We start from the raw sequence: 19,236 nt of genomic DNA on the forward strand, positions 1-19,236 counted from the left end.
AGTGCCTTGCCGCTCTCTACAAACAATATGAAGATCACGATAGCATTGATCGCTCTATCGTGGCTGACGTGGGTTGCCGCCCATTGTCCTCCCACTGGCGCTGTTTTGCCCAACCCCAAGATCAGTTCGAGCGACAAAGTGGCATCAGCTCTCAAGAGAAGCTTAGACAATGTCGTCAAGGCCTGCCAAAACGACTTCAACATCACGACCACGTCTTTTTCAGTCGCGATCACGACATCCGATGATACTTTCTTCGAGTTCCACCACACAGCACTGCTTCGTAACGACATAGGCGTCGATACAGTCAATGGAGACACCATTTACCGTTTAGGATCTGTGACGAAAGTTTTTACAGTCTTGTCCCTACTTTTGGAGGAAGGTCTGAATCTTGATTCGCCCGTCTGGCAGTTTGTGTCGAAGCTGGAGAATGTCGCCCAATATAAGGACACAACATTGAGGATGTTAGCAAGCCAGCTCGCTGGTGTCAACCAAGACAGTAAGAACATCCCCGAGCACCAGAAACAGCCAGGAAACTAATACCCTCAGGCTTTGTATATGACATCTCCGCAACGATCCCGCCTGTCATGCTGGCGCAGCTTGGATTCCCGAAGATACCCATACCCGAGGGCCTGCCGACTTGTGATGCGATCCAGATTGGCGAGGCTCCTTGCACTCGTAGACGCAAGTTATTTCTGCAGACCATGCCAATTTGACGTAATCTATACTGATTCGCGCAGAATTCTTTGATGGACTCAAGTTCTCGAACCTTACCTGGCAGCCCGGCACCAACGCTGCATACAGCAATCTTGCCTACATAATCCTCGGCTTTGCTGTCGAGAATATTACGTCCTCCTCCTACGCCGATGCCCTGAATGACGGCATCGCCGTGCCCCTCAAACTCAAAAACACAGGCACCAGAGTGCCCGTTGTCGAAAATGGCATCATCCCCGTCGGCGGCCTCGAGTGGTATACTAGAACACTTGCCAACTACGACAGTACTGGCGGTATGTTCTCAACGCCACACGATTTGCAGTCTTTCATCCGCAGCATCCTCAACCACGAGCAGCTCTCCCGTGCCGACACTGCCATGTGGCTCAAACCAGTAGTCTTCACTGCCAATCCTGCCGAAGCCGTCGGTATGCCTTGGGAGATCTACCGCCCCAGCGACCTGACCCCCGACGGCCGCCCGATAGAGATCTACAGCAAAACGGGAAACCTGCCGTTTTACGCCGCGCACATTGCCTTGTTGCCCGCTTATGGTGTCGGTCTCTCCATCAACACTGCTGGCGAAGAGACCTTTAACGCCGTCAGAGACCTCCTCGATGTTGTGATTCGCACCCTCATTCCAATTCTCGAGTCCCTCACGCGAGCCCAGGCGGAAGCTACCTATGGTGGCACCTACACCTCCGAGACCGGCTCGCTGACTCTAGCCGTTGATGATGGCCCAGGCCTCAAGATTGAGGAGTGGGCGTTCGGCAATGGCAGCGTCCTCGATGCTTGGCTGGGGCTTCCTGGACGGGAGAATCTTATCAGTGTTGATGCGAGGGCATATCCTGTCGGTATAGACGACCGGTGGTTGGTGTATTTTGAGGGCCATTCGTCGAAGAACAAAACTGGGATCTTTGCGAAGCAGTGTGAGACATGGATTGCGCAAGACGGATTGAGGTTTGCGGGATTGCCAATCGATGAAATTGATTTCAAATTCGAGGATGGAAGGGTTGTCAGTGTAACATCGCCAGGTTTGAGGCAGGAGTTGCTGAAGGTCTGACGGGCTGGCTTCTATGCAAGGTCAAGTAGGTGGCGGTTTTGTGTTCTCTTTGGTGTATAGGTTCTCCTAGACTCGGATCAATACGGCTCTTGCTTAAATCTTTCGTCGTCATCGTAGCGAAATAAAATTCATCATGATTCAGAATGCCCTCCATCATTGGAACAGCCGAGTATTAAACAGGTGTTACCGGTTCCCGACTTCCATCTTGCTTCTCGCCCTCGCCGTCGTTCAGGTTTGCGCTAGGGTTATGCCATGTCCTGAACTGTCTGGCGGACAGCCCAAGCTCAAACATGCGATCTATTTCACCCGGGGTGCGACCTTTCATTTCTGGGACCTCAAAGAACGTAACAACAGTGGCGAAAAGACACAAGCCGGCAAACACGAAGCCCGTCTTCGCCCGAAGGTTGCCCTGATCAGGGTTGAAGATATACGGCAGCACAAAGCCGAAGATCGAGTTGCCAGCTCCCGAAGTGAACCAGCCGATGCCCTGAGCCTTGGCTCGTAGATGCAGAGCCGACGTCTCGGCGCTGACGACGTGGGAGCAGGGCCAGGCACCCAAACTCGTGGTGATCACAACAGCAATCATGGACGCCGCAGTATATCTGTTACCGGGTCAGCCTGGTCACGACGCACAATAATGGATGGTAAAAGGGGTTCGACTTACGCAACGACGACTTCGCCGGACCAGATGCCGCAGATACCCATACCCGCCCACAGCACAGAGGCAACACTCAACGAGATGAGCAGAAGTTTCCTCCTGCCCACCCGTGAGAGCACCCAGATACTGACGATATTGGTGATCAGACCACAGACGATGCCGAGCATCAGCAGAATGACACTTTTGTCGTCATCCATACCGACGATCTGGAGGAAGTAGCTCGACTTGGAGAGCAGCGTCAGGCCAAAGAGCTGCGGCAACAGGTTTGCAAACATGACAATCAGAGTGCGTCGGAGATTCGGCTTCCGGAACGAGTCCGTGTACGTCGCCTGCGCCTGTTCCCTCTCGTGCTCGATGTTCTTTTGAATGACGGCCAGCGCGGCGGGCGTGTCGGCGCCGGGCTCGTCGAGTCGCGTCTGCGCCTTGAGGGCCTTGTCGTACTGACCCTTGCGGATGAGGTACGTCGGGCTCTCGGGGATGAAGAAGGCGATGATCATGGGCAGGGCGGAAAAGGGCCACTGGGTCGCGAAGCAAATGGTGTAGCCGTTACTCAGGTCGAGACAAGCGAAAATGACGCCGGCGCCGACGAGCTGGCCAAGGAGCGTGAAGATGGGGAAGAAGGCGAGTAGCGGGCCGCGCAGGTTCGGCGGCAGCACCTCCGACATGTACGTCTGCGTCGTGGCCATGACCATGCCGATGGCGCCGCCCTGGAATCCCTTGCCGGCGAGGAAGAGGCCGCGTCGGGTGTCTATATCGCCTGAGAGGTATGAGACGAAGCAGACGGCGACGCCGATGGCCGACAGGAAGGAGCCGACGGCGAGGGACCCGCGGCGACCATAGCGGTCTTGGAAGAGGCCGCCAGCCAGAGCACCGATCATGGAGCAGCCCGGTGACGCAAAGTTCCAGAGGCCGAGCCATAGAGAAGGAAGGATCCATTCACCGTCGAGCTGGTAGCCAAAATCCTTTCTGCATTGTTCGTCAGCATACTTGGTGCTGTGGTCAGTTGGTACTGGGCACAATGGAGAAACTGACTGGAAGCTGGGCATGGCGGAGACTGTGCCGACGATAACATAGTCATATCCGTACATGAGGATGGCAGAGGTCATACCCATGCAATAGAAGACGATGCGACGCCATTTCCAGAGAGATTGTCGAAGCTTGAGGTGTGTGAACTCGTTCGTCTCGGGCGGTGCCGTCAAGACACTGCCATTACTTGCAACCCTGTCGAACTGCTCAACGGCAGCGACTTTCTTGTCCCCCATCGCGCAATGGGTTGCGGGCACGTCGTTCGTGTGCCGTGTGGAAATGGGGCAACAAAAGATGTGACCAGCCTGCAGGCGACCCTGAGGTAGTACCTTGTTAAATCGTCAAAAGTCACGCCCGAATCCAATAATGGTCTGCGAGCCAACACAGCAACCCAGCCAGCCAAAAGGTCAAGGCCATTAAGCACGACTGGGGGGGAGAGGCGAGACCAAGGTGTTTTTTTATGCTGCCCTTGCTCGAGAGGGGGCATGCGCACATGTTCATAGCAACCCTCTCCTGTGTGACCTGCAGAGCATGCCAAGCTCGAGCTGGGCAGGCATCTCTACATAATGTGGTAGGGTGCATCGCGCGCTAGGGTCCCCCATAGCCCAAGACGAGTTCGCCATCCGCCCGTGTTCCCTTGGAGCTATGGCGGCCCTGTGCCTGTCCTATGGGAGGTCCAGCGCCAGCAAAAGGCTCAGAGGCATGCCCCTTTCAGAGGCTTGGCACAGGGCCAAGGGGCCAGTGTTGACGCTCGAATAAAGTGCACGACATGGGACTACCAGGGGGAGCGGCAAGGGTCACAGGGCACTCGAGTCTTGGTTGACGGCGATGCTGTGCTTGACCCCTCATTTGGAGCCGTGATCTGGTCTTGGGGGGCAGCCAATCATGGCCGTACTGGGACAGATTGGCATGCGGGCAGCTTGCACCTTTTCTCGACGTGCCCTGATGTCTCGCGTTTCTTTGCAGCAGTTGGTGTGTGGCCGATGAGCCACGACCTCGGCCGGTCGATCTTGATGAGCATGTGGAAGTCTATCCAGAGACTCAGCCATTCGCACGAGGTAGGGAGAAAGAATAGTCAATATTGTTCACATGAAAGGTGGTGCTTCTAGGTTTTTGAAAAAGCACGCCTATGCAGAGCAGCTATTGTCCTCGAGCGCAACAATGCCTGTGCCTGTCTCACTCCGCGCCGTCACCAAACGCCGATCCTGGGAGCCGAGACTGGTCTGTGTTTCCTCTCTGCTCGGCACATGTAACGAAGCATGGGTACGATGAATCTCCCCAAGCCGTACGCCGGCCATTCTCACTTCAATGCGCGATCTCGTGCGACGGGTCCAATTCATGTGGCTGCCATGGTGGGAGATCGGTGACCCGTTCGCGGAGACAATATGTTCAGGGAGACTTGTTCATATTTGACAACTGCGTCTGCCCTTGTGTGTGCATGCGACTCGCGTCGTGCATCAAGCAAATCTTCAGCCGCTGTGGCCTTGAGTCAGATTTATGAGCTGGGGTTGGCACTGGTGATGATGGAATGAGGTGACCGAGTATTGATGTTGAACGAGCTTATTACCCGATCCTTGTCTAGTCATGGTTCGTACGGTTGTCAGAGAAGTGGTACTGGTCGGCTTTTGCAGTGCCTGTCGCCAGAGCATCGGTCACAGGCCGCCTGCCAGAGTCCAAGCGAGAAAAGAACCCAGGATTGCGCCGTTATCCATCTACCATTATACATGTCTCTCATTAATATTGCAATCACCAGCTGAAGCACTCCTCCACCAACCTCACCACCCCCGAGACACCTCTCCTCCTTAGCCCCCGATTAATGTCAACAATCACCCTCCGAACCTCGTCCGCCATACCCGCTGGGCCACTGACAACGACCACGATGTCTCCCCCCCTTCTAGACGTCTCTTGCCCAAGCACCTCTCTCACGTCCCACCTTGCTCCGACGCGGACATTTACATCCAGCCCCGGCCCCGTCAACTTGTCGACACCAACGTGCGTCACCAAAGCCGATGATCGGCACGCCCAGTACAGCGCCGTCCGAGCATGTGGCAACCTCGAGCGAGCTGCGAGGAGCGGGTTCACGGCCGTGATGCCTGCCCCGCCAATCACGCAGACGACATGCGGGTCTGTAGCGTAGCGATTGAGGGATAACGGCGGAGGTGCCGTCTCGACAAGCACGGGTAGAGACGGGGTGGCGGCGAGTCTCGCCGTCTGGCCCTTTTCCCGACGGATGAGGAACGTGAGGCAGGGTATCGGCGATGTATTCTTTGATCGCTCTTCATCGTCCATCTCGTCATCGTCTTGCTCTTCGTGAGCGAGGAGCGCCGTGCCAGAGTGGGGCGTCTGTGGGGTGACGGGCGTCAGCGGAATGCTGTCTGGGTGGAGGGAACGCTGCTCGTGCGAGGTGTCGTCAAAATCGTTGGCGCGTTCCTTCTCAAGATCGGCGCTTGCTTCCGAGTCGGAGCCTACGAGCTCGAAGGGGAGATCTCCCTCGGCGTCAGGTGCGTAGTCGAGGGCCGTGCCGTCTTGTATCGAGGACGAGATGGAGAAGGGGTGGTTCTCCCAGACACGCCAGCTGAGGGAGGGGAAATAGAGGTAGGCGTAGCCCGTCGCTTTGACGCCGGGTACCGTGACGGCTATGTACTCGTCGTCAATGACGGTGATGGCGGCGCGGCGTATACCATTCTTGGCCAGCTTTGCGAGGCGGGCGAGACGCTCGACCACCCAGATGAGGGAGGCGAGGTAGATCCAGTTTTCGTAGCCGTAGGCGTGGCTGAACTTGAAGTAGATGTGGTAGTAGCACCCAGCGACAGACAGCAACGCCAGAAGGACGTGCATGTTGAGGAAGAACTCGTAGTACCGCCGGCGTACAAAGAGCACGGACAGCGGAACCATGAGACACCATGCCACCATGGAGAGAGTGCCGATGGTCCAATAGGCCTGGGCAAACTTCTTGGGAAGGACGTGGATGTGGAGGGCAAGCCAGATGCCTGAGTGGAGCAGGGCCTGGAGGACGCACAGGTAAGCCGTCCAGCGGTGGTACAGGAGAAAAGAGCTGTACGACCAGCCTGTGAGCCTGACGAGTGGGTTGTTGCGGGTGGCGTAGAGGATGGCGACAGCGAGGTTGGCAAAGGAGAGGATGCCGACGCGGTTCGCGAAGAACTCCAGTTTGCGGACATTATCCACCGACCATGCTGAACCGACAGAGCTATACCCAAATATAGACAGGGCGAGGTTGAGGAGGAACTGGAAGCTGATGAAGGCCATCTGGCCCCTTGTTGGGAGAAGTCCAACATCGAGGGGAAGAGGGACCAGGTGGCGCTGGCCCCAGAGCGGGGGATAGATGAGTTGAGTCAGGACAAATGCCTCGAGTGTAGTAGAGCTTGCGAGGCTGCTCAACAGAGTAATGAAAATGGGTAGCAGGACTGCCGTAAGGACAACGATTATCCTAGCGCTTTGGTCAGCGTGTTGTGATGCTCAGAGAGGCATCTCAATAGTCATACGCATACTTGGAATTGGACGTCTCTACACGAGCAAACGTCCTCACCATGGCAAAGGCCCTGTCCCAGTCCTTGTCGGGAACGAGTTTTGCACCAGTCAAAACCTCATGCTCTTCCATCTCCTCGTTTGGTGCCTTTCCGGCCTGGGATAGGGCGTCATGGAAGCCGAGTCTTGGCGTCTCATGGTGGTCGGCCTGATTCCAGATGACATCGGCCCCCCAGAACTTGTCGATGGTCCAGGTCTCGAGCTCATCGCAGCGAGCCTGAATGCACCAAGCCAGTGACTGGAGATAGGAATCGTCCGTCGCAAAACACGCGGGCGTTGTCTTAAACTTGGACTCGTGGCCGCCGTGTCGCCTCTCTCTGGGCTTCGGCTCAACAGTCGAGCAGTTGAGGCGGTGCGGGGCAATGGCGTCCCGGCAGGCGAATGCACACGGAGGATCGTACATGTGGATGCCATAACCGATGAGGCCATGGGCCGACCCTTCTCCATGGCCATGGGCAACAGCATACCCGATCAGTTGGCATGAGATGGTCAAGGCGATGGCCAAGCTAGAGACTGCCCCTTTCCAGGCTGATGCTTGTGGGGCCATGAGTGGCGTCGTCTGAAGTACCAGTTACCCGGAAGAGTCGGTGCGGTGACGGAGGGCGCAAGTGCCCCGTCGTCGGTCGCATGGAATTACGATCTGCGCCTGGTCGGAAACGTGCCTCTGAAGGATGAATATCGTAGAATGTAGATGTCAAGTCGAGGAATTGTTTCTCAGGTCGACAGAGGGTTGAGGCTCGCCCGGTTCGGGCAGGCGCGAGCCGCCCATGTACAGTCAGCACCACAGGCCAATCAATGCGCTGGACGGGGGGGGGGGGGGCCCTTAGCGTCAGTCGGCGTAAACTTGCTCAATCTAGCGCCATCGCCCATCGCGCCGCCTCACCTCACCTCTCAGCCAACAGTCTTTCTACCTGTGAAACTCTACATCTCCGTGATGCTCGTCGATCCTTCATGCGCTGGACCTATTGCATCAATTTCCCAGGAGGTTTCTGATGTCGAGGAAAGCACGCCACGGCACATCATGACAGCGTACAGGCTTTGCAGATTCAGAGACCAAAAGCTTAAATGGCTGGGTTCGATCCAGACGCTGGCCATCCAGGTATCTCCAGGAGAATGCTACCAGACCTCAACCTCTCTACTGGATAAGAGCCAAACCGTGAAGATCTCCCGATTTGCAACATGACAAAGACATGAAATCATACATCAAAGTTGACCGTTATCGAACTTCCTACTACTGCCAAATGAGTTCGGTTCAAGGATAGTGAAGCTCACCAATGAACAAGAAATCATGGATATCTAACGAATAAGGTCCAGCTTCGAGGTACAGCAACGATCATCACCTGAAGCTTCAAGTTCTTGCCTTGCGTTTTTACATTGGAGTTGAAAGAGTTTCTCAGCCAGCGTCTAGAGACGGTCATAGCGAGACCGGGTATCGCGCTCACCAAACATAGGATAACGTGGCATCTCCAACCCATTGGCGACTTTCTGGTATTTCTACTCGAAAATTTCCCCTGGAAGGATAGGCCTCGGCTGGTGGAACCTTTCAGCCCATGCTGCGACGTCCAGTGCGTGGACGATTCCTCTATCTTGGCGATTCGTATTCGTATTGATGTCAGCGTGTCGAAGGATCGCCCGTCTTTCAGGCCCACGACCAACCTCATGAGGAAGAATCCTGACATATATAAAGTCATGAACACGACATTCCCTCTCGAAAGTTACTCCAACATCCAGGCAAGGTCTGCCAGATCTTCAACATGGCCAACGATAGCCCCCAAACGAGCAACCATGGGAGCACCAGCTCCTTTCCAGTCATCGTCCACCCCTTCCAGTCGCCTACTCCCGATTCCTGTGCCTATGAGATTGGATCGAAAGCCTCCTCGAATGCATTGATCTTTATCGGCGGCCTCACTGGCGGCCCACACACCAGCCGGACCCCACGCACTCTGGCTCATGGACTCGCTGATGCTTCAGAGCTGAACTACTCCGTCTGGGAGTTCCGCATGCGGAGTTCATACTCCGGCTTCGGGTTTTCCAGCATTGCCAACGATGTCGAGGATATCAAAGCTCTCGTCACCTATCTACGCAGCCGCGGAAAAAACAAGATAGTGCTCATGGGAGTCTCGACTGGTTAGCCGCCCAATCCTCCGTAACCAGTCTGAAGAAGGTTAACTGACTATTTGAGGAACAGGCTGCCAAGATTGTATCGAGTACACGAACCATGCCAAATATGATACGCCTCCCGTGGAAGGGTACATACTGCAATCTCCGGTGTCTGATCGCGAGACAGCAGGCATGAGCATGCCTGCAGACTACCTCGAAGCCACCATTGCTACGGCGAAACAAATGATTGCCGAGGGGAAACAGGAGGACGCCATGCCTCGGGATTCAATTCCCCCCGTCTTTTCATCCTTGGTGACAGCATACCGGTGGAACTCACTTGCCGCCAAAGGGTACGTGTAGACCGGGCCACCGGGATGAGGCTCGAAATAACCGTACTGGAAAGCTAACGTTAGCTGTAGAGGCGACGACGACTTCTTTTCCTCAGACATAAGAGACGACACTCTTGATACGACGTTTGGCAGGTTTGACAGACCTGTACTGCTGATGCCTGCTGGAGAGGATGAGCTCGTGCCGTCGATGGTGGACAAGGAGAAACTCCTGGCACGCTGGATGAAGGCATGCCCTCATGGCCTCGTGAGTCCTTTATCTGCTGTGAATCCTACGTCCGACCATAGCGTCACAGATTCGATGGCTCAAGGATGGATGCTGGAGAGAATCATGTCATTTTTGAAAACTATTTAAAGGTTACGAAACGTGGTATCTCTCACATTCCTATCCAGAAGAAGTTGATCGTTCATGTCATGGGAAGCCGGATATGGATTGCAATCGAAACATTCCCCGCGGTGACCTGAGCTCGCGGGTCTTCGAAGCCGCTGACGTGAGGCGCGGTAATTTGCACCAAGTGAGGCGCTGTATACCAGACTGAATTGCCGTTGTAGCAATCAAACCTGGCGTAGGCTCCAGGAGAGTATGTTGCCGCAAAGTCAAAATCTGGTGGCGCAGGCTCTTGTGCCATCCATAGACGTCCATCACGTACACCTATCGCGACGAGTACATGGCGATGCTGTCCAGGATACAGGCTCGGCGGGATGGTCAGGACAATGTAGCCATCAGGATAGAAATCCAGCACGCATTGCATGTGGTCTTCCAAAACGTCATACATGCCGTGAATCAGTGATGTGTAGCTGTGAGCTGTGGTCCGGAGAAGGCGCAGGTGTTCATCATGGGCCGGATCAGTCGGCTTGACAAGCGTCGGTCTTTGCTCTGCAGCATGATAGGGTTGGAATATGGGCAGAGTCCTGGGGTCTGTTGGGTACAGACAGGTGACTATGCCGGGTGTTGTCTTCCTTGAGCTGAGCGTAGCCCCGATCCTCGCGCGAGGCATGCCACTGCTTCCCACCGAGATCCATAGCATCATGCTGTCCATGTTGTCTGCTTGCCTTTTGGAAACGGTGAAGTACGGGAGGGAAATCGTTCCGAGCCGAGTCCGGTAGAAATGGCCGTTCGGTCGGTCAGTCCTCGGCCGCAGGATGACAGCAACAAATTGGAGTGGCCGTGTCTCTACCCGCGGAAGAGGTGAGCAAGCCAGAAATGCGAGGTAATAACCTTCAAAGAACTCGTCCAACTTCATCAATGGTAGGTGTATGTGCAGGCCAAAATTCGTGATGCTGAAATCAGGCTTCATGCGATTGGTGCTGTGTGGGAATGTGTTGACGAATGTCTTGTAGTCGACTACCCTGCGGCCGCTGAAATTGCGGAACATGCGAGGCGAAGGTGCTAGCATGCCGATGTCTTCTGGGCAGGGCAGGTCGTGAGGCATTGACCATGCGAAGATCGTGTGATCCGGATTCGTCCTCATAATCTCGCCCTGTAGCCTATGAAAAGCCTTGCGGCCTTCGCCGTAGATTGCCGGCATACAAACGCCAAAGATTCCCATCAGGGAGTATGCTTCGTCTTCAATCCTTGTGGTCACGTGCCTTGACGCCCACGACATTCGCGCTCCTACGCTGGCATCATGCAACTTGTCGCGGTTACGCAGGATCTCAGCTTCAACCCCTGTGATCTCTTCGAGTAAGGAGGCTATCAGAGTCTTGGATCCCAAGGAAGATCGACTCCATGTGTTGCTGATGAAATAGACTTCAGCAGGGGCAATTAGCTCTTGTAGCGTCCACCCTCGTGTGAACCAGGCACTCTGTCGGAAGGGCGAGTTGGCAGCATGCAATTCAATTGAGCCTGCCATGGGCACATCGTCGAGATATGCAAAGCATATGGTTGAGGCTTCATACCAGGCGTACATGGAGTTGATGGCTTCGGAAAGCTCTGCGCTGCTAGACTTGTCGATGCAGCATGTGTCGATCCAGGCATACTGGAGGTGGTAGTCCAACGCCCGAGTGCAGCAAGCCTGGATCTTTGCATAACCCTTCTTCGACTTTGCCGCCTCATCCTCGGTCTGAATCTCTTGGAAAGTGACCTCGTCAGACGACGAACCCCACCTGTGAGAGAGGATCGCGTATGGGGGGAAATTATCTTGGAAGAATTCCAACTTGAACGAGGGATTCGTGTGAGGATCGCGAGGATGAGGTTTGATGTGAAGAAGGTACATCTTGGAAGATCATCCCACTTGTTGGCTAATCTAATCGTGTCGGCCTTTGATGGACATGCATCTTGAAGAGTGAAGAGCACTGATGAGGCTTTTCCCCCCAAAAGGCGAATGGGTCACCCAGTATCAGCTGACCTGCTGTGCATAACCTCCATTCCTAGCATACAGCCATTGCAATCTGGTTTGTATCCGCGCCATCGTTGCAAGGGTCCCCCATCGTTCTTCAGCATCCCGGGTCAGCCAAGTGACAGCCATCATCATTCACATTCTCAATGTCCGGTGGCAGATCATGGTAAGTTATTTGCTGACCATGAGCGCCAGGCAGTGCGAAAAGAGGTCAATTGATGGCCACATTTGCTGGGATTGAAGTTTCATTCTCAAAATCTGTAGGCCAAACTCAAGCGCTAAATCAGCAAGTTTTGGACAAGACTACACTGGCTACGACGTGGGATAGTCATTTTGCTACATGCTCCGCTTAACAACAGTCAGGCCATGGCCCTTGACGCGTCAATCTTCTCTCTAATAACCCTTTAAGCAAGGCACTGCGAGTACCATGTGTTCTGCGGCTTGCACGTGTATCCGGCAGCGCACTGCGTGGGACCGGTCCATCCTTGTCCACCGCACTGTCCCCAGGGCGCCGCGACACCCGTGCCCGTGGCCGGTGGCGCGGCAGCAGTGGTGGTGGCGGCCCTGGTCGTCGTGGTGGCAGCTCTTGTCGTGGTAGCGACGGTGGTAGGCACAACAGTGGTGGAGGCCCTCACCGTCGACGTCAGAGTCGTCGTGCCCCTGGTGGTGGTGGTCGCGGCAGGGGGCGCAGCCGTCGTGGTCGTGCCCGCGGGCGGGGGCACGGATCCGCCGGAGATGGTGCCCTGGGCCCAGAAGACGCCGCGGCCGTTGGTGCCGACGTAGACGAGGCCGGCGTTGTTGCCACTGCCCTCGAGACGGTTGGCCTCGATGGAACCCCAGGCGATGGAGCCCTGAATGTCAGTCCACGAGGCACCGAGGTCGGCGCTGCCGTAGAGCTTGGGGCCCTGGGGACCGGTGCCGAAGGCGTAGAGGTTCCAGGTCGTGCCGGCGCCGCGGCCGAGGGCGATCTGGTACGTGTTGGTCACGGTTGAGGAGACGAGGGCGAAAGAGGTTCCGCCGTTGGTGCTGTGGAAGATACCAGCGTCGGTGGACACCCAGACGTCGCCGGCGACCTGGGGGTGTACAGCGATGTCGCGGATGACGGTGGCGCCGCTGAGGGTGCCGGCGGTGCTGAAGCTCGTGGCCGAGTTGGTCGAGCGGTAGAAGGTCGAGCCAGAGGCAGCGTAGAAGGCCGTGTTGTCGCGCTTGTCACTGGCAATCAGCGCGTTGTTGGGAAGGCTAGAGACGGCGGCAAAGGTGCCCTGAGTCTGGGAACGGCGGACGCCCTGGTTGGAAGAGGACCAAAGGACAACGTCACCATCGGCGGAGAGCGCGACGGCGCCACCATAGGCAACCTGACCAGCACCGTAGTGGATGTACCAGGTGTTACCACCATTGCCGGACAGGGCAACCTGCTCAGTGCCGCCAGAGTTACCGACGCGGACAACGTTGGCGACCTTGTTGCCAGCGTAATCAACGCTGGTGGATGAGGTGAACCTGGGAGTGTCCCAGACAGTGGCGGGTGCGGTACCCAGAGAATTCTTGTTTGGGAAAGTGAAGCCACTGTCATCGCCAACGGCAGAGAACAGCTCGGTGCCACCAGGAGCAGACTTGACCTCAAGGACAGCGAACTCCTCGATACCGTCGGCAAGCGATTCAATGGTGATATTGTGAGTGGTGTCCCACTTGGTCAAGTCGTGGCCTCCGTAGACGGTCAGACCAGTGCCGTAAAGCCAGTGGTTAGAGTCGTGGGGATCAATTTCCAGAGCCTCAATCATCCAGCCAAGCTTCTTGGTGTCGACGGAGATGAAGTTCTTGAAGATCCAGGGTGCCTTAGGTGTGCTAATGCTGTAGTAGAACTCCTGGTTGGGGTAGCTGGTCCACTTCCACAAGGTAGACCAGGTGGTTCCTGAGTCGGTGGAACGGTAGATCTGTGCATCAGGGTACCACGAGTTCAGCGTGGCGACGATGAGGGTACCAGGCTTCTGAGCATCAACCGAAAGACCACCGAAACCGAAGTAAAGATCACCACCCGAGGCAGGCGTAATATCCTTCCACACGCTGGTGGTGAGGTCGTAGCGCCAGACGGAACCAGAGGTACCATCGTAAGGGCCGGTGCCGTCGGAGTAGGAGAGGTAGAGAGCCTTCTCGGCATTCTGGATTCTGGCCTTGTGGGGGAAGTACTTTCCAGGCTGTCCGGCAACGGGGCTCCAGGTCTGGCCGGCGTTAGTGGACACGTAGAGGGAGGCAGTGACGTTATCGGCGGTGCCGACAAAGATTCGGGAGGTGGCGCCACCAGAGACGGCTGAGGTCTCATCAAAGGTGACAAATGTCAGACCTTGAGGGTCGTTGAGGTATCCGTTGGCATCATTGGGATCAGGAGCGAAGTTGCCGACGTTGGTGAAGGAGGTGACCTTGCTAAAGGAAACACCACCGTTGGTGGACTTCCAGAGACCATTTCCACTGCGAGCACCGAAGTAGATGATGTTTGGGTTGTTAGGGTCGACTGCGAGACGTTCTCCAGTGCCGCGGCCGGGCATGTTACCACCAACCTTGAATGGCAGGTCGGTAAACGTCCACGTCTGGCCCTTGTCGGAACTGCGACCGATGGCGCCATTGTTGGGATCCCTTTTGACGTCAGTGACCTGTACCGTATTGTACATAGGGTAGATGTTTGTCTTACCAGCTGTTGGTGTACATGCCAAAGGCCGCGTAGACCTTGTTGGCATCAGCAGGGTCCAGCGCTAGTGCGTCTATTCCCCATCGGTTCCTGCATGGCATTGTCGATCAGCATGATGCCACGTTTGGCTGGGCATGGGTGAGACCATGTCTGTATAAACTCACCACTTGGCATGGGTAGCAACGTAGTCCGTGACAGGCGTCCAGGAATCGTCGGCGTTGAGACGGTAGAGACCACCGATATCTGTACGAGCATAGGCAACACCCTTCACCTTGGGGTGGAAAGAGATGCCAGGCACGAAGCCACCACCTCCTCCCATGCGAGCATTCTGCCACTCAAAGGCGGCATAGATGGGGCTTGCCGCGGCAAGAAGGAGTGAGAGAACCTTCATCGTGATTGTCTGTCGTTCCAACGGTTTGCTGGGCTGACAAGTGGATTGGAACGCCTGGAAGAGCGAGGCAAGGGAAGCGGGCAAGATCAGCGATCGTTACCTTACTTATATGATGCCCATTCCCGGGTATGACGGCCCCTCCCCAGGATCACGACGTTCCGAGTTGGACGGCTGTTTGCGATCGTGAGATAGGAGTATACAGAGGGGCCCAAAAGCCGATCTAGGTCGTATCCCGCGGGGCAGCCAAGAATCTCACGATGGCTCCGTGACGGAATAGTGCAATTGCCCCAGGCTGGACCTGCATACTCCAATTCAGATCCCAGGTCGATTGCCACTTTGGGCCGACTGGCGACTCGTCCCGTGGTCCCGGTTGCGCTACGCCGTTCCGAGCCGCGGACCAAGGAGCATCCAGCTCCGATCGTGCAACATCAGGCAACGTTTTCCGCAAAGTCATCATCCAGGTGACACTGGTGAGGCCAGGCTGTTGTCTCCATTAATTAACTGAGCTTGTTCTCATTGGAGCGGAATCCAATCCACGAGCGCGACTCAAATTGACTGAGGGCAGGGTCTACTGTCGTGACGGCTTCGTGTCGGAATTGACGCGTTTTCCGGAGCCTGGCGCGCCCCAAATCTATTGCTCAGGCACACCATGGTGCAGCCTACAGGTCCAGAGCCATGGAAAGTACAAGATGAAGGCGTGGAGTCTGTGGAGTACGCGGCATGTCTCCTCGCTGTGTAGGTAGTCCCCGCAAAGCAACCTTGGCCATCGTGGTCAGTGCCCAATCGCAAGACAGTCAAATATCGGCCACGGCTTGATGTTTCCCATAGGCCTCAATCGGGACCTCTCTCACCACAGAGTATAAGTAAACCGATGCTCCCCTATCGCCATGTGTGTGGCGGTAAATTGGCGCTCTCAAGCCATGGCGCTCCCGTCAATGCCCTGACTCGCAAAGCAGCCCCTGTGCCTGTGGCATTTGGGAGTGCTCCGGTACTCTTTTCCGAGTAGTGGTATGCCTCATGTCTCATGCCTTGCCTGTCCAACACTTGACTTCCGTCTTGCTGTAGTAGTTCGTTTGTCTAAGTAGACAGGCGGGCCGTTGCTGGCATGTTTGCTCCTGAGGAGCGAGTTTTCCACGTCGTCAATTCAGGGGTTCCCCAGAGGCGCAGACATCGCTGTCTGTTCAGTTCACTCACCCGGCGTGGGAAACAGGGTGGACATCCATCGCTCCGCAAACAAGACTCATTTCCTATTCCAAAGGCTTTTCTGCACCGTCGGACAGGTCGAAAGCCCCGATTTTCAAGAAACACCAAACTTGCAGGATGGAGCATCCGTTGTAGATTCCCTAAAAGATGCGAAAAGATAACATAAGAAAAGAAGAAGCAGTATACAAGACGTCGGGGATGGCCTAGTTATGGATGATGAACGAGCCTGTGTCTAGTAGGATACCTACGTAGTCTGCAACACAGCCTCCATTGCTGCTCATCAAGAAACTTTCAGCGGTGTTCCAGACTGGTGGAATCGGCACGCGATGGTGGACGATGACGCCCCCGAGTGCGGGGTATTCCGATCTGGCGTGCGCCACAAGAATACGAGATTTCAGGAGTATGGTGGCTTCTGTCGTTCATCCCGACCTCTGGCTGGATCGGGGGATCAGTCTGGAGACATCAGACGTTGCAAGAAGTACCATACCTCCAACGCAGTCTCTAAAATCCTCCGTCAGCGACGACACGCAAAACCGTGCATGAACATGAGGCGGAGAGTCGTTCTTGGTGTACTTGCGGGCCTACTTCGACTGGGTACAGGCCACCGACACGATGAGCATCTGCGCCGCCTATCTATGGAACAGATCCCCCTTGCTGAGCTTTCCCAAAGCCAGAAGCAGATCAATCAAGACATACGACAGTACTGGATGCGACAAGCGAACGAAGCGCTGTCTTCGCCATGTCCTTTCGCCCCCTTCGGCACCGTTATTGTGAATCACACGGTCGATGGCAGAGGGAACATTGTCTGCACCGGCGAAAACACGAGCCACCAGTCTGGCAACCCCATGATGCATGGTAAGAGGTTGATAAATGGGTCATGTTCCGTGACGCAAGCTGCGGAAGCTTCGTGTAGGGTATCCATCGGAGAACTGACGAACAACAGGTGAAATGGCAGCAATCGCCAACTGCTCTCAAATCCTAACAGATCCGACGGGTCCTTACAAAATGACAGTCGCAGAAGCTCTGGCAGCATTCTCAGACTTGACCATCTACACAAATGCCGAAAGCTGCCCCATGTGCGCGTCAGCGATTCGATGGGCAGGCTTCAGGGAATACGTCTACGGCACCAGTATTGATGAGCTGGTCCGCAGAGGCTGGGATCAGATCCGGATTGCGTCGCGTGAGGTATTCGCAATGTCCGTCGATCTCCCGCGACAAACGGCGCTGATTGGGGCGGTACTCACAAACGAGACGAACCCCTTGTTTAGCTGGCAGTTCGACCACTCGGCTCCATGTCCACCGGGCTGTTCGCGATCTACGTGGCAGGCGGGTTCAATTTGTTCCGCTGCCTAGAACCCGAAATGTCGCGCAAAACTCCGAGGGATTGAGCTGATCGGACTTACTACCAAGCGACCTGCCGAGAACTGGTAGAGGTGAACGACCTGGGCAGAATCAGGAAGAGAGCTCAGCTGCTCGGGCGAGGCGAGGCCGTAGGTGAAACAGCGCCGCAATCTGCAAACCTTGTCCAGGGGCGAGGACACCATCGCTAGACCACTACCGCAATCACCCTCTATCATCCCCATCTAGCAAATGGGCCGCAGAGCCTATGAAGGCAGCAATTTTCAGGCACCAGCTACTATCTTCCAGCTTGGTAACGGGATTTCGAGGACCGAATGGCGCATCTTTCTGCTGCTGATTATAGTGTGTTGGGTGGTGGCGATTGGAGTACGGGATCGCCCGCGCGATGTGTGCTGCTCCAGCGTTGCAACACCAGGCTTCGGTACTAATTAACGTGAGGAGAAGCATGACCAGGGATGCTGGTGACCCCCGCAGCCTCTCCTGATCTCACCTCGTAGTAGACTACCGGCAGCAACGGTTCTGGGGTGCAGCCTCCTGCCGACCTCCATTCTAGAAAGTGATAAGAACCACGGCCTCTCAGGCGTAGCCTCAGCGATGAATTCCCGCACGCCCTTCGGCTTCGCTCTGGTTGCCATTCAGTCTGTCCGGTTCTCAAAATGCTTGCCAGCGTAGCTACCAGCGCTCTGCTTCTGTGGTCTTCGGCCACGGCGGCCCTTACTTATAGGGGTGTCGACTGGTCGTCGACCTTGATCGAAGAACGGGCTGGTATCAAGTACACCAACGGCGGCTCGGCTCAACCTCTTGAACAGATCCTTAAAGCGAACGGCGTCAACTCGGTCCGACAGCGCATCTGGGTCAACCCTTCCAATGGCGACTACAACCTCGACTACAATCTCAACCTTGCCAAGCGCGCCAAAGCTCAGGGTCTCAGCGTCTATCTGACCCTTCACTTCAGCGACACATGGGCCGACCCCGCTCACCAGGCCATCCCCAGCGGTTGGCCTTCTGGTATTGACGATCTCTCATGGAGACTCTACAACTACACCAAGGAGGTCTCCAACGCCTTCCAGAAAGCTGGTGTGCCCCCGGCCATCATCTCCATCGGCAACGAAATCACCTCTGGGCTGCTGTTCCCTACCGGAAAGACCTCCAACTTCTACAACGTCGCACGCCTCCTCAGCTCCGCCTCTTGGGGCATTAAAGACTCGACCCTCAGCCCCAAACCTAAAATCATGATCCACCTCGACCGTGCCTGGGACTGGAACGTCCAGGAGTACTTCTACACGCAGGTCCTCGCCGCTGGACCCCTTGCCGCCGGCGACTTTGATCAGATGGGCGTCTCGTACTACCCCTTCTACGGCAGCGGTGCCACACTCTCGGCGCTGCGAACCACACTGAACAACATGGCCAGCAAGTGGGGCAAGGAAATCGTCGTGGCCGAGCTCAACTGGCCGACGTCTTGCCCATCACCGGCGCAGCCTTTCCCGAGTGACCTGAGGGACATTCCCTTCTCGGCTCAAGGCCAGACGACCTTCATCCAGCGGGTCGCTGACGTCGTGAGCAAGGTCAACAAGGGGAAGGGTCTCTACTACTGGGAGCCTGCTTGGATGAACAACCAGGCGCTGGGGTCTTCGTGTCCATCGAACACACTGTTCTCGTGGCCTGGAAATGCGCTGTCGAGCTTGTCCGTCTTCAAGAACATTTGATGCATACCACTAGCATAGACAGAGAAACACGAGATGGCATTCTTTCACCTTGGCTTTGATTCCATGTATATTCGCGACTGTCAGATGGCTGCGAATCGCACTGCTCTTGTCTC

The 19,236-nt window shown here is 55.8% G+C and overlaps 8 protein-coding genes across 8 annotated transcripts; 4 read left to right on the forward strand and 4 right to left on the reverse strand.

Moving 5' to 3' along the window:
- Positions 1-27: 27 nt before the first annotated feature.
- VDAG_09281 (beta-lactamase family protein) lies at positions 28-1,768 on the forward strand (the record flags this gene model as incomplete). The annotated part of the gene is made up of 3 exons (XM_009655583.1): positions 28-496; positions 547-675; positions 738-1,768. The coding sequence occupies 3 exons, from the start codon at positions 28-30 to the stop codon at positions 1,766-1,768; spliced, it is 1,629 nt and encodes a 542-aa protein (XP_009653878.1).
- Positions 1,769-1,940: 172 nt separating this feature from the next.
- On the reverse strand, positions 1,941-3,688 carry VDAG_09282 (proton myo-inositol cotransporter; the record flags this gene model as incomplete). The annotated part of the gene is made up of 3 exons (XM_009655584.1): positions 1,941-2,370; positions 2,433-3,392; positions 3,459-3,688. The coding sequence occupies 3 exons, from the start codon at positions 3,686-3,688 to the stop codon at positions 1,941-1,943; spliced, it is 1,620 nt and encodes a 539-aa protein (XP_009653879.1).
- Positions 3,689-5,198: 1,510 nt separating this feature from the next.
- On the reverse strand, positions 5,199-7,401 carry VDAG_09283 (ferric reductase transmembrane component 6; the record flags this gene model as incomplete). The annotated part of the gene is made up of 2 exons (XM_009655585.1): positions 5,199-6,900; positions 6,956-7,401. 2 exons carry the CDS (start codon positions 7,399-7,401, stop codon positions 5,199-5,201), a joined length of 2,148 nt encoding a protein of 715 aa, XP_009653880.1.
- Positions 7,402-8,752: 1,351 nt separating this feature from the next.
- Positions 8,753-9,910, forward strand: VDAG_09284 (uncharacterized protein; the record flags this gene model as incomplete). The annotated part of the gene is made up of 4 exons (XM_009655586.1): positions 8,753-9,125; positions 9,187-9,448; positions 9,518-9,692; positions 9,839-9,910. 4 exons carry the CDS (start codon positions 8,753-8,755, stop codon positions 9,908-9,910), a joined length of 882 nt encoding a protein of 293 aa, XP_009653881.1.
- Positions 9,911-10,097: 187 nt separating this feature from the next.
- VDAG_09285 (HET domain-containing protein) lies at positions 10,098-11,661 on the reverse strand (the record flags this gene model as incomplete). The annotated part of the gene is made up of 4 exons (XM_009655587.1): positions 10,098-10,122; positions 10,220-10,299; positions 10,376-10,477; positions 10,624-11,661. The coding sequence occupies 4 exons, from the start codon at positions 11,659-11,661 to the stop codon at positions 10,098-10,100; spliced, it is 1,245 nt and encodes a 414-aa protein (XP_009653882.1).
- A 527-nt stretch (positions 11,662-12,188) lies between these two features.
- VDAG_09286 (Cel74a) lies at positions 12,189-14,855 on the reverse strand (the record flags this gene model as incomplete). Its single annotated transcript, XM_009655588.1, has 2 exons — positions 12,189-14,412; positions 14,629-14,855. The coding sequence occupies 2 exons, from the start codon at positions 14,853-14,855 to the stop codon at positions 12,189-12,191; spliced, it is 2,451 nt and encodes an 816-aa protein (XP_009653883.1).
- Positions 14,856-16,603: 1,748 nt separating this feature from the next.
- Positions 16,604-17,411, forward strand: VDAG_09287 (FCY1p; the record flags this gene model as incomplete). The annotated part of the gene is made up of 2 exons (XM_009655589.1): positions 16,604-16,913; positions 17,014-17,411. 2 exons carry the CDS (start codon positions 16,604-16,606, stop codon positions 17,409-17,411), a joined length of 708 nt encoding a protein of 235 aa, XP_009653884.1.
- A 662-nt stretch (positions 17,412-18,073) lies between these two features.
- VDAG_09288 (arabinogalactan endo-1,4-beta-galactosidase) lies at positions 18,074-19,123 on the forward strand (the record flags this gene model as incomplete). Its single annotated transcript, XM_009655590.1, has 1 exon — positions 18,074-19,123. One exon carries the CDS (start codon positions 18,074-18,076, stop codon positions 19,121-19,123), a length of 1,050 nt encoding a protein of 349 aa, XP_009653885.1.
- Positions 19,124-19,236: the final 113 nt, after the last annotated feature.

This window comes from Verticillium dahliae, genomic scaffold (genome assembly GCF_000150675.1).
Source record: "Verticillium dahliae VdLs.17 supercont1.25 genomic scaffold, whole genome shotgun sequence".
Lineage (NCBI taxonomy): Eukaryota > Fungi > Ascomycota > Sordariomycetes > Glomerellales > Plectosphaerellaceae > Verticillium > Verticillium dahliae.